The sequence below is a fragment of the Dendropsophus ebraccatus genome, chromosome 4, assembly GCF_027789765.1.
Source record: "Dendropsophus ebraccatus isolate aDenEbr1 chromosome 4, aDenEbr1.pat, whole genome shotgun sequence".
Classification (NCBI taxonomy): domain Eukaryota; kingdom Metazoa; phylum Chordata; class Amphibia; order Anura; family Hylidae; genus Dendropsophus; species Dendropsophus ebraccatus.
The window spans coordinates 158899912-158919031 of NC_091457.1; the positions used below are offsets into that span (position 1 = coordinate 158899912).

Consider the following 19120-nt stretch of genomic DNA (forward strand, 5'->3'; position numbering starts at 1 on the left):
ACAAGTATACTGAGCTGCAGCATAGGTCCGGACAGCTGGCCTCTGCTGGCCGCCAGTTGAGGACCCCTGGTATAGGCAGGCACTTGGTCCATCACCCAGTGACTTGCAACCTGTGGTTCTCCAGTTGTTGAAAAAGCTGTCAGGGCATGCTGGGAGTTGTAGTTGTGAAACAGCTGTAGAGCCACAGGTTGGGGAGCACTAGCTTTACCCCCGGTTCCCAGCGTTAGAGGATGCGCTCTATAAATCACAGTTCGCAGTGGCCTCGGGCAGCAGAAATAATATTATTTAATGTGCAATACGTTTGCATTTCTAATTTAAAACATATACAGTGAGCGCTTAAAAAAACAAAGATAAAAAACACAGAGACAATACAGACTGGAAACTTCTACCGCCGGCTCAGCCACCGATGGAGCTCGGCTACTTTCTCTCTTCTCCGCTCGGCGCTGCGATCCGTGGCTTTCTGCATGCTGTCATGGTATTTCTCTAGAGCGTTTCTGAAGCCTGTGGTCACATGCTGAGGAGAGAGAATTGGGAGGATTTATTTAAAGGGGTTGTTCATCCAAATTTCAAATCAACTGGTGCCAAGTTATATTGATTTGTAATTTACTTCTAATAAAAATTCTCCAGTCTTCAAGTACTTATCAACTGCTGTATGTCCTGCAGGAAGTGCTGTACACCACTTCTTGCAAGACATACAGCAGCTGATAAGTACTGGTAGACTTCTGGTAATAGAAGTAAATTATGAATCTCTGGAACCAGTTGATTTGAAAGAAAAAAAAAAAAGGGGGGGGGGAACTACCCCTTTAAGAGCCGTACTACATAATTCGACCCCTGACAGTGAGCGAGTGCTGATCTGATTGATCGCTGCTTGATTACTGATCCTATTACACAGCTCGATTACAGTACAGCCCGTGAGAAATAATAAAGATGATACTTACCTATTTTCCCTCGCAGCCTTTGCCCGTGTTCCCGCTTACGCTTCTGGTCCAGTGTCTTCAGTGACAGGCCGCTTGTGTCTTGGCCAGTGACTGGCTGAGCAGCCTGTCACTCAAGAGATGGGGATAGAAGCATCAACAGTCAACACGGGCAAAGGCTGCAGGACACAGGGGGAGAATAGGTAAGTATAATCTTTATTATTCATACACTGTCACCAGACATTGTCCGTCTACCGCTACACGATCATCGTTTCTTTGGCTGATCGTTGCCTTTATTACAAGGAGCGATAATCTGCCTATCCCTGTAACAGTGCTGTAATGAAATTGAAGGGAGGGCACCACAAAATAAAGACTAGCAGGGTGCTACAGTACTATGATACTAAGCAATGTAACAACCAAAGAGAAAGAAAAGTACTGAGCCAGCACACCCTAAATAATGTATCAAAAATATAATTTTATTAGAGCACAAACAAAAGACATAAAAACATTCGTCAGGGACAAGAATATTGTGCTCTATGCAGTCTTTTATACATATAACATGACTTGCAATATGTGCCACCTGATGCCGCCATCCCACCGCTCCGCGCGGACCGGAAGTGCCCTCTGAACTATGATGACGTATGGCGCATGCGCAATACAGCATAGCTCCGAGATAAAATAAACTCAAGAATATTTAGTCACCATGCAGATAACACAAGCATAAATGGTATTAGCCGAGTTTCTGTACCCTGTAAATTCAAATATTAAAACTAATGTGTTATGTCCCCCGCACAAATAAGACCAGTTACTGAGTAAAAGCCACGATCACCATATATAGCGTCCGTGACTCAGCGCACCAGTGGGATTTATATCATAAGTCTAACTAAATGGCAGCGCATGTGCAGATAAAGATATAGCAGCCATATTGTTGTATAGCAACTAAGGCTGTAAATACATTATAACGCTTGCGCAACGCAAAACTAATAGCCATGTAGTGGCCAATAGGATTATTAAGAATCATCTATAGTTTATATTTTACCCCACGGCACTCATATATAAAGTCTCAGCGGCCTTTCAACTGTACTAATGTGGCCGCTGAGACTTTATACATGAGTGCCGTGGGGTAGAATATCAACTTTTACTCAGTAACTGGTCTTATTTGTGCGCGTGACATGATAACACATTACTTTTAATATTTGAATTTACAGGGTACAGAAACTCGGCTAATACCATTTATGGTTGTGTTATCTGCATGGTGACTAAATATTCTTGAGTTTATTTTATTCCGGAGCTATGCTGTATTGCGCATGCGCCATACGTCATCATAGTTCAGAGGGCACTTCCGGTCCACACCGAGCGGCGGGACGACGGCATCAGGTGGCACATATTGCAAGTAATGTTTTATGTATAAAAGACTGCATAGAGCACAATATTCTTGTCCCTGACGAAGTCGCATAGTGCGACGCAACGCGTTGGGCAGTTCTTCTCCAACTGTCCCCTTCATATTGGCCACGGTGCAGGTTGTATAGGACAGCCTTATAGGCATTTTGAATTGTTTGCACGTGGGCATTTTTTCTGCATGTAGAGGGAAGTGGCAGGATATTTTGCATTCTTGATACCCTACCTTGTATTACCTGCACTTCACCTCCATATGCAGGATTTTTTACACAGTTTTTCCTTATTGTGGGATATAGGCAGTATACTACTGCCATCCTGTGGACAGACGTTTTAGTGCAGCTTATTGTGGCCAGCACTATGTTTGCATGTTTTTAAATGTTTTTTATGTCTTTTGTTTGTGCTCTAATAAAAAAATATTTTTGACACATTATTTTGGCTGTGCTGGCTCAGTAATCGTTAATAGTTTAACCTATTTTTATCGTTGTTCGCAAATCGTTTGCATTGAATAAGACCTCGTTCGGTCGTTCGCAGTAGTGACGAACGCAATAGCTACGACAAGACGACCGTAAGAACGAACATAAGTACTGATGGAAATGGGTGAACGATTTCAGGTCTTTCGCAATAGCGGTCGTTTGGATCGTTTATCGTTAACGATTATGCGAACGATAATCGTCCCGTGGAATAGGGCCCTAAGGCTGTGAAAGTAATTAAGGATAGCAAAGATCTAAGGGTGGATCTTCACAAGACCTAACCACAAAATAAGAGATAACTAGCTGACCAGTGGGGGTCCAACTACTGCATGGAGGCCCCTAGACCCTAAAATGACAGCGCTCATGCTCACTCTCTATGAGACAACCAAGTGCTCAGCTTGGTTAAGCAGTCCTGTAGCAAATGAACAGAACCAGGGCCAACCGTGCACCATGCCATCCTATTCACCCCGAGGATGAGGTTCTTGTGATCTTTTGGGGGGTCCCAGCAGTCAGAACCCCCAATGATCAGCCAGTTGTCCAGCACAACAAAAACATGGCCACTTTCTTCCAGAAACAGCACCACTCTTGTCTCCAGCTTGGGCGGGGTTTTGCTGCTTAGTTCCATTGAAGTGAATGGAGCTTAATTGCAAACTGCACCTGAACTGGATACAAGTGTTGTGTTGTCTCTGAAAGAAAGTGACCATGTTTTTGTAGTGCTGCATAACCCCTTTAACCCTTTAGGTGTCATATCATGAATAATCAGGAAACCTTGAATAAGCAGTAGAGGGACTGTGAATGGTCTCACCTGATATCTTTTCCTCCCCTCTTCGGCCGTGTCGAGGAGCTGCTCTTTCTTGCTGTTTGTTTGTTGGATTTCTTGGAGGACGTGGGACACTCGTCCGTGTACCGCTTGTCTCTTCTCCTGAATGTGACTACAGATCCTGTGTGAGAAGGAGATAGGGGCAGTGTTATTATCCGAACACAACGCAGATCACAGGACTATGCAGAACTAGACAGAGACAAGAGATGAAACTCACTCCAAGATCTCGTTCTTCCGATGCTCAAAGTCCTCCAGTTTCTTCTGGTTCTTAATATCCATTTTTGCCAGCTTCTCTTTCTTAATCAGATTGGTTCTCTTTAGTTGGGTCTCCTCATTCCCTATAGATTTCAGCTCCAGGTTTTTATTTATGATTTGTTCCTCCTTCTGTCTGGTCTAAGAGAAAAAAAGAAAAGAAAAAAAAGTCATACAATGTCTGACGGTGACAGATGGTAAACGTGAGCGAAGTCCCCGGATGTAGGAGAGAACTCATCTGGCACACATACCTCTTCCAGGACCTTCCTGTACATGTCCAGGTGGGTCTCTATACTGTGCAGCTTGTTATTATACGCCTGCACTTCCGACTGCCACAGGGAGGCCACTGTCACCCGCTCCCGGTAATGGTCGCACTTCTCACTTGTTTCTTTCTGTCAAAACAAAATCGTAGACACAAACTTCACAGAACAGTCTACTGGAGGTGACTGTATAAGGCTAACAGCTATTTACCCCATAATGGGAATATCCCAAGACCAAAAGTTACCCCTTGATTCGTTCTATTCTGACACAGTGCTCTCTGCTGCCACCTCTGTCCATGTCAGGAACTGTCCAGAGCAGTAGCAAATCCCCATAGAAAACCTCTCCTGCTCTGGACGGTTCCTGACATGGACAGAGGTGGCAGCAGAGAGCACTGTGTCAGACTGGAGAGAATACACCACTTCCTGCAGCACATACAGCAGATTTTTTCTGCTGACTTAGCACCATGTCATAATGCACAAAATACACAATAATACTTATTATCAGGTGTTGCAGTGTATAACTGATAGCGTTCTATTAGGGCCCCCATTAGACTTGTTGCCATGAGAATAATAGCATCACAAGGGTGACAGAGTGAGGCCTTTTCTTCAAACAGCTTGGATATCACAACGGCAGCATCTGAGATGTGGCTACTGAACGGCAAACCCCAGCCACCGCAGGAGGATCACAGACGATGGCCGCGCCGGCCTCTGTGCTCTGCGATGGCCGCGCCGGCCTCTGTGCTCTGCGATGGCCGCGCCGGCCTCTGTGCTCTGCGATGGCCGCGCCGGCCTCTGTGCTCTGCGATGGCCGCGCCGGCCTCTGTGCTCTGCGATGGCCGCGCCGGCCTCTGTGCTCTGCGATCGCCGCGCCGGCCTCTGTGCTCTGCGATCGCCGCGCCGGCCTCTGTGCTCTGCGATCGCCGCGCCGGCCTCTGTGCTCTGCGATCGCCGCGCCGGCCTCTGTGCTCTGCGATCGCCGCGCCGGCCTCTGTGCTCTGCGATCGCCGCGCCGGCCTCTGTGCTCTGCGATCGCCGCGCCGGCCTCTGTGCTCTGCGATCGCCGCGCCGGCCTCTGTGCTCTGCGATCGCCGCGCCGGCCTCTGTGCTCTGCGATCGCCGCGCCGGCCTCTGTGCTCTGCGATCGCCGCGCCGGCCTCTGTGCTCTGCGATCGCCGCGCCGGCCTCTGTGCTCTGCGATCGCCGCGCCGGCCTCTGTGCTCTGCGATCGCCGCGCCGGCCTCTGTGCTCTGCGATCGCCACATTTGCCATTTTGCAGGCAGTTAGAAATAACACTCTCGGTAAATGAGAACTATAGGAACATTCATTCTTTAGAAGGGAATATGGCCATTATAGAAGCAGGACCCCACTTGGGACACCTCTGACCCCCCCACCTCCAGGTTTAGGCAGTGAGCCCTTTATAGATAAGATGCCATCTTACCCGTGCTTGCTTTAGTCTATGGACATTTTCTTTCATCCTCTCCGTTTTGTTCTTGCGCTGTTCTGGAGACTCTACTATCTGGGATTTCATGCGCTCCTGTTCTTCCTTCATGGTGGCGATGTTAAGCTTGTGCTGATTCTGTGACACATGAAGGAATGTGAACCCCCCAAAAAAACCAAAAACACCTACAGCTTATAGATTACATACAGTCCCCGCCAGCTCCCCCCCCCCTTCCCAAGGCTCTGACAACTGACACCGACTTTATGAGCGGTTCTAAAACTATAAAGTCATAGGGTCCCCAATGCACAATGCCATGCATGTAAAAACTAGTAAGAGAGGGTACATACCCCTCCCCCCCATCAATGGGTCCGGCCCCCAGACTCTTATCCTACAAGCTGCCTCACATCCGGACTTACCAGTTTTTTCATTTTTTCAGCAAAGTCGGCTTTCTGGTGAGCGATCTTGTCCTGAAGACCGAGCTATAGAAAGCGAGATATAGGAATAGATTACTACGAGGTTCTAAGGTTAAACAGCCAGGAACCAAGTTATTTTATCCTCAGCCCAGACCACCATTATAAGATCAGTAGAGGTCTGACACTCAGAGCTCCCACGGCTGATCACACGGCTGATAGGTAGGGGGTGCTGGGGGGGTTGGACTCCCTCATATTTAATACTGAAGGACAGGCCATTAACCTTATAAAGCTGGAGAACCACTTTAAGGTCTTGTTGACACACACAGTACTGACAACAGCCATTGTAGTCTGTGTCAAACAACGTCCGTTGTTGCATTGAAATCAATGCACAACGGTAGTAAACAATTGTCATTGGGCGTTGTTCAATACATCGTGTGAGCTACGGCCGTTCTTTTGCGCTGACCGCAATGCAACCTCTTTCACTATGAAAAGAATGGCCGTGCTTTTCATTAAAAGTATGTTGTGTGATCATAGCCTGAGGGTTGATTTCCGTGACTCTTAGGGTACTATTACACGGCCTGATCTGCTAGATCGGCGCTCGATTACCGGACCTATTACATGGCCCAATAATAGTTTAACAAGGGCTGCATGGACATCGTTACCAATGTCCTTGCAGCCCATGCTAAAACTGCATAAGTTACCCATCCATAGTCGAGGGCTCCCCTTGCGGTCCGCTTTCCCCCAGGTCCCGCGCACTGCATCTTCAGAGCCACATGTCTTAGCTGACAGGCTGCTCAGCCAATCACTGGCTGCGGCAGTCCCGGCCAGTGATTGGCAGAGCGGCCTGTCAGCTCAGACAGACTGCTCTGAAGCTGCAGCACGCGGGACCCGGGAAGAAGCAGACCGCAAGAGGAGCCCTCGACTATGGATGGGTAACGTATACACTTTGCAAATCGTCAGCCGCCTATAATTGTCAGGCGCTGACCGCGCATCGCTACGTGTAATAGCGATGCGCGGTCGGCGCTCGACAATTATAGGTCCAAACCTAAATCAACGATCAGCTGATGATTGTTGTCATCGGCTGATCGTTGTGTGTATAATCGACCAGATAGGGCCGGTTCGGACGATTATCGTTCTATGTAATAGAGCCCTTAGTAACCAGTGCACTTTTGCTAATACAGTACCACCGAGATGGATGTAATTGACTAAAGCCTGTGCTGTCACTCACATCTTTAGTCCGATACTCCTGGTTTATGGACTGCTGCAGATCACTGATGTCCTTGGAGAGAGCTTTGAATTCTGCTTGTTGTTCAGGTGGGACCGTCCTAAGGAAAAAATATAGCAAAGATTTTTTTTTCTTAACATATGTAAAGGGGAGAAACTAAAAACGGACAGGAACCTGATCAACAGGAACGCTCTACGATACTGACAGTACAAAGACCTCTAGACTCTGCTGTGCCTGTCCCTCCATCCCGGAGACAACTAGGCCAAGTGACACTGTTTATGCAGTGACATTATGAACTCAAGCCTTCCAGTACTTATCAGCCGCGGTATGTCCTGCAGGAAGTGGTGTATTCTTTCCAGTCTGTCAGGAACTGTCCAGAGCAGCAGTAGCAAATCCCCATAGAAAACCTCTCCTGCTCTGGACAGTTCCTGACATAGACAGAGGTGGCAGCAGAGAGCACTGTGTCAGACTAGAGAGAATACACCACTTCCTGCAATACATACAGCAGCTGATAAGTACTGGAAGACATAAAAAAATGTTTTGTTTTTTTTTAAATCTCCCCTTTAAGACTGAGAAAGCAGCAGCAGGTCTCCCTCCCGTCAGAAATTTCCTCTCAGCGAAGACTTACGTGAGTTTTTCAATTTTCGCCTCCAGCTCCTGAATTGTCCTCTGCTGCTGGTTTATATTGTCCAAAGCCATTCTCTACAAACAACAGCGACATGATCAGTGACGGATACAGGATACCAGATGACGGCGGCAGAAATGTGAACCTCTCGTAGTTCTTACTCACATAGTTTTGGCAGACTCCTGTGTACATTATTTTCCGGGTGTCCCTGAAGTGAAGGAAGTTGACAATTCCACTCAGCAGGTAGAGGGTCCTCTTCCCTTCTACACACAAAGAACAAGGTGCGCAGGTCAGTACCGACTCTATAGGCCGCTGGGAATGGAACCCAAGTGCTGGCGCTCATGACACTTACTTGGATTGAGGACATCGGACGGGTGAAAGTCATAGATGAGGCACATGGGTAGGAAACCGGTCCTTTATTAGAGACACAATAAAAGATGTCACAATGAGCACCAGATGTGATATGAGTTATGATGACCCATGTAAGATTATCATACACCAAGAGCTATCGGACAGCTGGAGGTTTTTCAGCAGTTTGCTTTACAGCAGCTCTTCTGTGGGAAAGGACAAGCTGGGCTAACCTTCACCCATACACATCAATGAGCCTTGGGACCCCATGACCCCGTCCCCCCGGCCGCATACCGTCCTCAATGAACCTTTTTATGTTTACCCTAAGGTTGAATAAGAAGTCATACGTACATGACTTTCACAGTGTAAGTCACGGGAGCGAAGCCTTCAATCAGGTGCGGGTGCTGGACGTCTATATCCAACGGTAACTGGAAACGGAAGAGTTTCATGTTGTTAGATTGGTGATTAACAACAACAACGAGGTCAGACTCTAATCCTACAGCTACGGCTCTGTGCACACGGCATCATTGCTTCTGTGTACAGCATGAGCCATGAGGTTGGTTCTGTGATAAATTGAATAGAGGCTGACAGACCCTGCTGACTGTAAGGAGATCTACTGGGTTTATGATAATCCGACAACAAAGTGTGAACAGAGCCTAAAGCCATGCGGCTGGTGGAGAGCATCTTACTGCCCATCTAGTAGTCTATATTGTGTCAGTCCCCAAAACTGTTAATCAAACCAGGACTGTGGAGTCGGTAAGCCGCAGCTCCAACTCCAACTCAGACCCCGACTCCTGAATTTTATCAGGACCGACTCCAACCCCAGCTCCTTCATAAATGGCCGGTCATATACCAGGGGAGTTACTTATCACACTGGCTCAGCAGCTTCTCCCTAATGTCCTACATGATCCTGGGGCGACTTCTGAGGGAATAAGGAATCTTCTCCTGTGTGTGCAGTGGATTCAGCCAGTCTCCAGCCTCCATGTCCTGAACTATTTACAACTAGACTAGATGGAGCAGGTGGCTTTTCCTGCTGACAGTCTTCTATGTTTCTAACTAATATTCAGCATACACTAAGAAACACTGCTAACAATGCCAGATATCTGTAATATAGAGGTCAGACATAGTGATATAGAGGGGTCAGACATAGTGATATAGAGAGGGGTCACACATAGTGATATAGAGGGGTCACACATAGTGATATAGAGGGGTCACACATAGTGATATAGAGGGGTCACACATAGTGATATAGAGGGGTCACACATAGTGATATAGAGGGGTCACACATAGTGATATAGAGGGGTCACACATAGTGATATAGAGAGGGGTCACACATAGTGATATAGAGAGGGGTCACGCCAAAGCGCATACACAGCCTGCTGCAGTCATAGCACATATACACACACACACACAGCCTGCTGCAGCCCTAGCACACACACATAAACATACACACACAGCCTGCTGCAGCCATAGCGCGCACACACACACACATATACACACACACACACACACACAGATACACACACACACACACACACAGCTGCAGTCATAGAACACTGAATAAAAACACACTTTTCTCCCAGAGAGAAAACATCACACTGAGGACAAAGGTTACTGCTTCACTACTTATGTCTTCTCCTCCTCCTCCTCTACATTACACTGCTGCTCATATACAGTCATCCAGCAACCAGGAAGAAAAAAGCACAGATCTTCCCCGACTCCAGCCAAAACTAGCTCCGACTAAATAGCCCTGAATCAAAGACGCCATTTGTATCCCCTACCCAAGGATATGTGATATGTGACTGATCAGTGGATCCACAAGCTATTTGTCCTGCAAAAAAATAAGCCTTCATATGGCTCATTATATGGAAAAATATATGAGTTATGACTGAATGTGAGGAGTTACAAATTTGCCAAAATCTGGTACAGGGGGAAGGGGTTAAAAAAACTTCCTTTCTGAATCTTATTTAGTCCAGTAACATATATAAAGGTTTCCATCATGTCCCCCTTTCCCTTCTTCCTCCTGTAACATATATAAAGGTTTCCATCATGTCCTCCCTTTCCCTTCTTCCTCCTGTAACATATATAAAGGTTTCCATCATGTCCTCCCTTTCCCTTCTTCCTCCTGTAACATATATAAAGGTTTCCATCATGTCCCCCCTTTCCCTTCTTCCTCCTGTAACATATATAAAGGTTTCCATCATGTCCCTCTTTCTCTTCTTCCTCCTGTAACATATATAAAGGTTTCCATCATGTCCTCCCTTTCCCTTCTTCCTCCTGTAACATATAAAGGTTTCCATCATGTCCCCCTTTCCCTTCTTCCTCCTGTAACATATATAAAAGGTTTCCATCATGTCCCCCCTTTCCCTTCTTCCTCCTGTAACATATATAAAGGTTTCCATCATGTCCCTCTTTCTCTTCTTCCTCCTGTAACATATATAAAGGTTTCCATCATGTCCTCCCTTTCCCTTCTTCCTCCTGTAACATATAAAGGTTTCCATCATGTCCCCCTTTCCCTTCTTCCTCCTGTAACATATAAAAGGTTTCCATCATGTCCTTCTTTCCCTTCTTTCTTACAGACTATGCAGATTTACCACCTTTTATATACACAGCCCAGCATACAATTTGCTCCCTAGGTCCTGGTTGCACCGGTGACTTATTGTGAGGTGTCAGAAATTACTGCCCCTAAATCCTTCTCTCCTGAAGTTCTGCAACATTGAACTGAAGTATGCATTGTTTGGACCACATAGTCTATGGGAGGATAGGTGAGCACTGGCTAAACCCAGTTTTCTCAAGAAAAAAAAAACAGTCAGAAAACAGGAAGTCCTGTGTATCCCAGGTTATCTGAGCGCTCACAGAGAGAAGGCGGTCATGTGACTGATGGCAGAATTCCTGAGTTACGTCTGTTTTTTTTCAACCACAAAAGTCAGAAGATCTGCCTTCAGGAGACTGGACCTGGATACAGTAAGTATAGCTGTTATATAGCAGCCTTCAGGAGACTGGACCTGGATACAGTAAGTATAGCTGTTATATAGCTGCCATCAGGAGACTGGACCTGGATACAGTAAGTATAGCTGTTATATAGCTGCTTTCAGGAGACTGGACCTGGATACAGTGAGTATGGATGTTATATAGCTGGCTTCAGGAGACTGGACCTGGATACAGTAAGTATAGCTGTTATATAGCTGCCTTCAGGAGACTGGACCTGGATACAGTAAGTATAGCTGTTATATAGCTGCCTTCAGGAGACTGGACCTGGATACAGTAAGTATAGCTGTTATATAGCAGCCTTCAGGAGACTGGACCAGGATACAGTAAGTATAGCTGTTATATAGCAGCCTTCAGGAGACTGGACCTGGATACAGTAAGTATAGCTGTTATATAGCTGCCATCAGGAGACTGGACCTGGATACAGTAAGTATAGCTGTTATATAGCTGCTTTCAGGAGACTGGACCTGGATACAGTGAGTATGGATGTTATATAGCTGGCTTCAGGAGATTGGACCTGGATATAGTAAGTATAGCTGTTATATAGCAGCCTTCATGAGACTGGACCTGGATACAGTAAGTATAGCTGTTATATAGCTGCCTTCAGGAGACTGGACCTGGATACAGTGAGTATAGCTGTTATATAGCTGCCTTCAGGAGACTGGGCCTGGATTTCTGGTAAGTTCAACTTTGTTTTACAGCATAATAACAAAGAAAAATAATGACTGTATATTGCAAACTTGCTTTATACATCTATTGTATTATACATTTATATATCTACAGTTGATTTAGATTTTGAAAGTTATAATGACAGAGACACTAAGCGGTGAAGTCAGCACCTCCGATATATGATGTGACCAGATGAGAATAATTCATAGATACATCCAATATATGACCTACTGATATGGAAACAGGCTTACTGTATATGCCCATATATACGTACCATATAGAACTGCTCCACCCAGATGTCGAACACTTTCTGTAGAACTCTTATAAAGAGCTTCAGGAGCCATTCGGGCTGTAAATGGAGACATAACATTAAAGTTGGCGACCTCACCTCCATCCTCCTCATCATATAGCGCTGATGGGGAAGAGTATCCATGTTACAACCTCCCCCCTTGTACTTCCCTCTGGTGTGATTACAGCTACATATGCTGATGTCTCTTCCCATATATGTACATAAACTGTCCTTATATGGATAGTGACATCACCAGAGCTTCTCCGGGGTTCCCTTTTGGAAGGTAACTAAATGTACACCTACACACGGTAATAACTTGGGGCCTTCCCCCCGAGCTATATGTTATGTAGTGTGGACGCAGCCTTATGTGGAGGCACACAGGGTTATACCCCGGAGGGGGAATAACTACCATGGATGAGGCAATCACCGCTGTACCTTGGGGTTGGGATAGATGTCGTTCTTGGTGAAATTTTTCGCTTCGGCGCCGGTCAGAACCTTCAGGCGGAAAAAGTTCACCAACTCTACAACAGGAAACTGAGGAAACGTCAACTTATCCATCATTACAGCCGAGTGTGATCCGAGGAGGACGAAGAAGAGGAGGAAATCGCAGAGCGCAAAACTGAGGAGGAAGAAGAGGGAAGAGTTATGACTTATACATCATCTACCTGCTGGATAAAGAATAATAGAGGAACAGCTGTACTCATATGACCAGCTCCCCCAGCCCACTAGATACAGGGATGTCAAACTTAGGCCCCCCAGCTGTTGCACAACTACAATTCCCATCATGCCTGGACAGCCAAAGCTAAAGTCGGTCACTATTTGGCTAAAGCTTTGGCTGTCCAGGCATGATGGGAATTGTAGTTGTGCAACAGCTGGAGGGCCAAAGTTTGACATCCCTGTATCAAGGGGCTGCGGGTTGCCACTACTGATCGAGACCACTGTACATCCTCAGCGATCCGCCGGCGCCCTCACTTGGTATGTAAGTACGTTTCTACATGGCCGGAGTTGTTTTTATCGCAGATGATTTGAACATCCAGTTTGCCACCGTATGATGACGGTCTAGCATCATGATTAATATTTTGCATAAATTGATTGATGTGATGATTGTACTGATTGCTGTGTGACACATATAGGAGTGATGATGTGCACTATGGCGACACGCTGGAAAAAGGCCAAGCGTCAGCCGAAACATTGCGGAAGTAGGATGTGAATAAAAGACACATTGGGGACATTTATCAAGCGTCCATCCGAGGCCTACGCCAGGGAGAAGGTGCAGATTCACCCCTTCTCCCAGGCGTATGCCTCCTATACGCGATGGGCAGACTGAGGGAGCTTGGGGGGGCGTGGTGAGATGGGGAGGAGGTGTGGCCCTTCCCACGCCTCATTTATCATGATGCTCACAGCAGTTGTAGATTTCATACGCGTGCGCCTCTTAGTGAATCCTGCCGGAGGGAAAGGGGCGGGGCCTAACATAAAACCGGCGTACTTGTTTTTCGTATATCCCCCCCATTGGTTTTTTTTTTTCTACTTAAAGTGACACTGTCCCCCCCCCCCCCCCTTTGTGCTACGTCATGGTGCTTGTTCAAGTAAAAAGTGTCCTTTTATCAACTGCAGATTGTATTAAGTGGGCGTGGCCTCGCAACATTAGCGCTACTTAGCCCCGCCCACAATGGCACCGTTGACCTTTCGGCCAGCCTGTTCCAATGGCCGGCGAGGGGGTGGGACCAACTGTGGTGTTGTGGGCGGGGCTGTCTCCCCCCCCCCCCCCCCCCACACACACACACACACACGACCGGTCCTTTAGCGTCACCCCCACACACACGACCGGTCCTTTAGCGTCACCCCCCACACACAGCCAGTCCTCCAGCGTCACCCCCCCCACACACCCGACCGGTCCTCCAGCGCCCCCCCCCCCCCTACACACACGACCAGTCCTCCCGTGTCCCCCCCCCCTACACACACGACCAGTCCTCCCGTGTCCCCCTCCCCTACACACACACACACGACCGGTCCTCCCGTTTTCCCCCCCCCCCCTACACACACGACCAGTCCTCCCGTGTCCCCCTCCCCTACACACACACACGACCAGTCCTCCAGCGCCCCCCCCCTACACACACGACCAGTCCTCCCGTTTCCCCCCCCCCCTACACACACGACCAGTCCTCCCGTGTCCCCCCCCTACACACACGACCAGTCCTCCCGTGTCCCCCCCCCCCTACACACACGACCGGTCCTCCCGTTTCCCCCCCCCCCCCTACACACACGACCAGTCCTCCCGTGTCCCCCCCCTACACACACGACCAGTCCTCCCGTGTCCCCCCCCCTTACACACACGACCGGTCCTCCCGTTTCCCCCCCCCCCCCCCCTACACACACGACCAGTCCTCCCGTGTCCCCCCCCCCCTACACACACGACCGGTCCTCCCGTGTCCCCCCCCCCCTACACACACGACCAGTCCTCCCGTGTCCCCCCCCCCTACACACACGACCAGTCCTCCCGTGTCCCCCCCCCCTACACACACGACCAGTCCTCCAGCGCCCCCCCCCCACACACACACACGACCGGTCCTCCAGCGCCCCCCCCCCCCACACACACACACGACCGGTCCTCCAGCGCCCCCCCCCCACACACACACGGTCCTCCAGCGCCCCCCCCCCCCACACGACCGGTCCTCCAGCGCCCCCCCCCCCTACACACACGACCAGTCCTCCCGTGTCCCCCCCCCCTACACACACGACCAGTCCTCCCGTGTCCCCCCCCCCCCTACACACACGACCGGTCCTCCAGCGTCCCCCCCACACACGCTGAATTGTAATACCACATACATCCTGGGGACCAGGGAGGCGCTGTCCTGATAACCAATTACAGTTCTGATACAATAAGCAGGAATCTGCGCCATAGACGTGTAACAACAGGACACAAGTAGAGCTAAACCTGCCCAGACATTTACTGTGTGAACACGTCCTATCTGCCCCATCATACAATGTGGTGGAATCTGCACTACAAAAGGGCATCACATTCTGCCATGTCTGAACACAGCCCTAGGAGCCGCGCCTCAGAGATGACACTACAGTATGATGTGTATATGGACTATGCAGGTAACGCAGCCGCGCGAGGTACAGCTTATGATATTATAAGACGCAATACATATGGCTGCGGTACCGGCCCGGGCACTCACCTCACACCGCCGTCATCCGTTTATCCACAGCCGTTTATTCACCGGGCACTTTTTCAAATTAAGCCCGCCCACTTCCCAAGGCGACGTCATCAGCCGGCGTCTGGAACGCACGCTTCACGTCCTCCCTCTATGACGTAACCAACGGCGGAGGTATGGCAATCCCACAACAAAGATGGCCGCCTACCACTCTGTCGTCACTTGGTTGAATGCGCTAGATGGTCAGATTTTCTTAAAAGTAAATGGTTTGCATCTACGCTTTGCGATTGTAAGGGACAAGAAGTGATTTTTTTGAGGGAACGAAGGGGACGGGGAAACTGTTGTATGAACGCCGGCCACTAGATGGCGGTGTAGAAATGGGAGCCATGGGGTGAGATCTGTGAGGGAGGCGGGGGGTCTGCAGCTCGGAGTGCTCTGATCCCCTCCACAGTCATTGCAAAACTACAACTCCCAGCATGCTCTGACAGCCACAGCACACACACTTTGTTTAGTGACTTTTTATTTTTTTTTTTTTTCTTTGCAGCCAATAGTCAGCGGTACAGAAACACACTTAAAGGGGTTGTTCACCAGTTTTTTTTTTCTTTCAAATCAACTGGTGCCATAAAGTGCCAGAGATTTGTAATTCACTTCTATTAAAAAATCTTAACTCATCCAGTACTTATCAGCTGCTGTGTGTCCTGCAGGAAGTGGTGTTTTCTTTCCAGTCTGACACACTGCTCTCTGCTGCCTCCTCTGTCCATGTCAGGAACTGTCCAGAGCAGCAGAAAATCCCCATAGAAAACCTCTCCTGCTCTCCAGACTGGAAATAATACAACTTCCTGTTGGGCATCCAGCAACTGATAAGTACTGGAAGGCTTGAGATTTTTTAATAGAAGTAAATTACAATTCTCTGGCACTTTATGGCAGCAGCTGAAAGAAAAAAATTTTGGTGTACAACCCCTTTAAAGAAGCATCCCCCTTTTTTTTTTTACACTTCTCTCCGGCACACTCACCATTGATGATCGGTGTCCCCGCGGTCTTCCTTCCAGCTCCATGGCGCAGCTCACATCCTGCGGGCGCCCACATGACCTCTTTGCAGCTAAGGAGGCCGGGAGTTGGGGAGGGTATTGATCACTATGTGCCTCAGGTGTACACCACGAAAAAGAGAGTGCGTACACCTGCCGTGTCATCCATTCGCCTGATGGACGGGCGGGGGTGGGGGTGCTCGATAAGGCAGGCAGGAGGCGTGGCGTGATTTGTGAAGCTTAAAGGGGTTATCCAGCGCTACAAAAACATGGCCACTTTCCCCCTACTGTTATCTCCAGATTGGGTGCAGGTTTTGAAACTCAGTTCCATTGAAGTAAATGGAGCTTAATTGCAATCTGCACCTGAACTGGAGACAACAGTAGGGGGAAAGTGGCCATGTTTTTGTAGCCCTGGATAACCCCTTTAACGCCTGGAAACAGGCGTAATCCCGCAAACATCTATACCTGCTTCAGAATAGGTGTAGACATTTGTGCACTGGGCCAGCTAGCTGTACTAAAGGCCATATTACACAAAGTGATTATCGGCCGATACCGACCATTACTGACGATGATTGTTTTGTGTAATGGTGCGTTTACACAGACAGATTTATCTGACAGATTTTGGAAGCCAAAGCCAGGAACAGCCAGGGATCAGGTCATAAAGAAAAGACTGGGATCTCTCCTCTTTTCAATTCCATTCCTGGCTTTGGCTTCCAAAATCTGTCAGATAAATCTCTCTGTGTAAACGCACCCTAATCGAAGACAACGGTCAGCTAGTTAACGATCTGCTGCTGTCGCTCCGTGCAATAGGAACGTCAGCAGCAGACCGCCTCTGTCTCCTATGGGCTGCCCAACGATCAGACGATCACACGGGAAGTCAATTATTCCAGGACTTATCAGCTGCTGTATGTCCTGCAGGAAGTGGTGTATTCTCTCCAGTCTGACACAGTGCTCTCTGCTGCCACCTCTGTTTGTGCCCGGAACTGTTCAAAGCAGCAGCAAATCCCCATAGAAAACCTCTCCTGCTCTGGAAATTCTTGATTTTTAAAAACTTATTTAACGCGAATGTGCAATTGGGTACATCACTTTTTACACGACACCTGGTTCCCCTGTTCAGCGCCATTCTTTTCCCTAGCACCGGCCCGGTTCTTCCCCCCAGTGTGATGATATCCCAGCTGTACCCATCTCCAGTGCATAGAGCTCGGCCGTTGCTTGGGAAAAGAACGGCGCCGAACGCGAAAACCAGGTGATGTTTTGAAAAAAAAAAAAAAAAAAAAAAAGCTGTGCCACTGGGATTCCCACACCGGCACCAACCAGGCAATGTAATGTACCTGATTGTAGACTCGCTTTAGCAGGCTACACAGCGCTCATGTTATATGTTGGACCTTTATGGGTGCACTCGCATTTCATGGATCAGGACTGAGCAGGCCCACAGCTGAAGGGTGTGTTAGTTTTTGTTGCTTTTTTTTTGTTTTTTTTTCTTCCTTGAATCACATGATCAAAGAATCACATGACTTGCAATAGGAGAAAAACACCAAAAAGAAAAGCAAAACAAAACCTGCCGAACATTGCTGAGTGCCCACTGGGGGGCGCTAACGGAATAGGAATGGTCACTATGATGCTGGTCCTGTGAGGAGGGAATAACGTTCATCTTGGCACAATCTCCAACCTTTTTATTTATTGAGCGACCAGAATACTTTTAGCAGAATTATTTTATTTTTTTCCTCTTAATTTTATTATTATTATGTTTGTGAATATTCCCCGTATTGTTTGGGCTGTTTTGCTGTATAAGGCTGCGTTCACACTACGTATATTTCAGTCAGTATTGGGGTCCGGGGGGATGCCGGCTATCACTCGGGGCGGCCGCCTGAGGTTTGCCTCAGGCGGCAGAAACCCTTGAATCGGCCCTGCCCCTGTCACCAATGATTTATGGTGACAGGGGATAAAAAATGCTTCTTTGCACTGGTGTTGTTTCAAAAAGTTATACAGATTTTGTAATTTACTTCTATTTAAAAATCTCCAGTCTTCCAGTACTTATCAGCTGATGTATGTCCTGCAGGAAGTGGTGTGCTCTCTGCTGCCACCTCTGTCCATGTCAGGAACTGTTCAGAGCAGCAGCAAATCCCCATAGAAATCCTCTCCTGCTCTGGACAGTTCCTGACATGGACAGAGGTGGCAGCAGAGAGCACTGTGTCAGACTGGTGAGAATACACCACTTCCTGCAGGACATACAGCAGCTGATAAGTACTGGAAGATTGGAGAATTTATACATTTCTGAAACCAGTTGATTTGAAAGGAAATACCCATAGAAAACCTCTCCAGATGTTCTTTCAGTTCTCTAAGATGGTTAGACTGTGGACAGATGGACAGACTGTGTTTATTCACCTGATATACCCTGTTGTTATTCTACAAGACTGGGGGTGCGTCTCTGTATCCGGTTGATGTTTGCAGAAAATGTGGAATTTCCTGACATGGACAGAGGTGGCAGCAGAGAGCACTGTGTCAGACTGGAAAGAATACACCACTTCCTGCAAGACATGCAGCAGCTGATAAGTACTGGAAGACTGGAGATTTTTAAATAGAAGTAAATTACAATACTATAGAACTTTCTGAAACCAGTTGATTTGAAATATTTTTTTTCTCCACTGGAGTACCCCTTTAAATGCATGAAGAGCATAGTAACTCACCTGGTCTTCTTTACATGATATATAGTGAACCTATGTGATTCCTAACAACTCCTCCTGTGTAACCCGTGCCGCGTGTGTTTATTTAGTGCAGAATACGGCGGCTCCTGTGTCACTTCACCTGTTTATTTAGCCCTGACGTCTCTC

General features: G+C 47.9%; 1 protein-coding gene across 2 annotated transcripts; it reads right to left on the reverse strand.

Annotated features, from left to right (window-relative positions):
• Positions 1-261: 261 nt before the first annotated feature.
• NUF2 (NUF2 component of NDC80 kinetochore complex) lies at positions 262-15396 on the reverse strand. 2 transcript variants are annotated; one of them, XM_069969048.1, is made up of 14 exons: positions 15289-15396; positions 12545-12728; positions 12095-12169; positions 8515-8591; positions 8168-8229; positions 7981-8078; positions 7819-7892; positions 7194-7290; positions 5969-6031; positions 5553-5690; positions 4106-4246; positions 3820-3995; positions 3588-3723; positions 262-514 (listed from the first exon to the last, which is right to left on the reverse strand). In XM_069969048.1, exons 2-14 carry the CDS (start codon positions 12668-12670, stop codon positions 386-388), a joined length of 1392 nt encoding a protein of 463 aa, XP_069825149.1. In that variant the 5' UTR covers positions 12671-12728; positions 15289-15396; the 3' UTR covers positions 262-385. The 2 variants fall into 2 exon arrangements, with proteins under 2 accessions (XP_069825149.1, XP_069825148.1); XM_069969047.1 differs by lacking the exon at positions 15289-15396 and adding an exon at positions 14936-15024.
• Positions 15397-19120: the final 3724 nt, after the last annotated feature.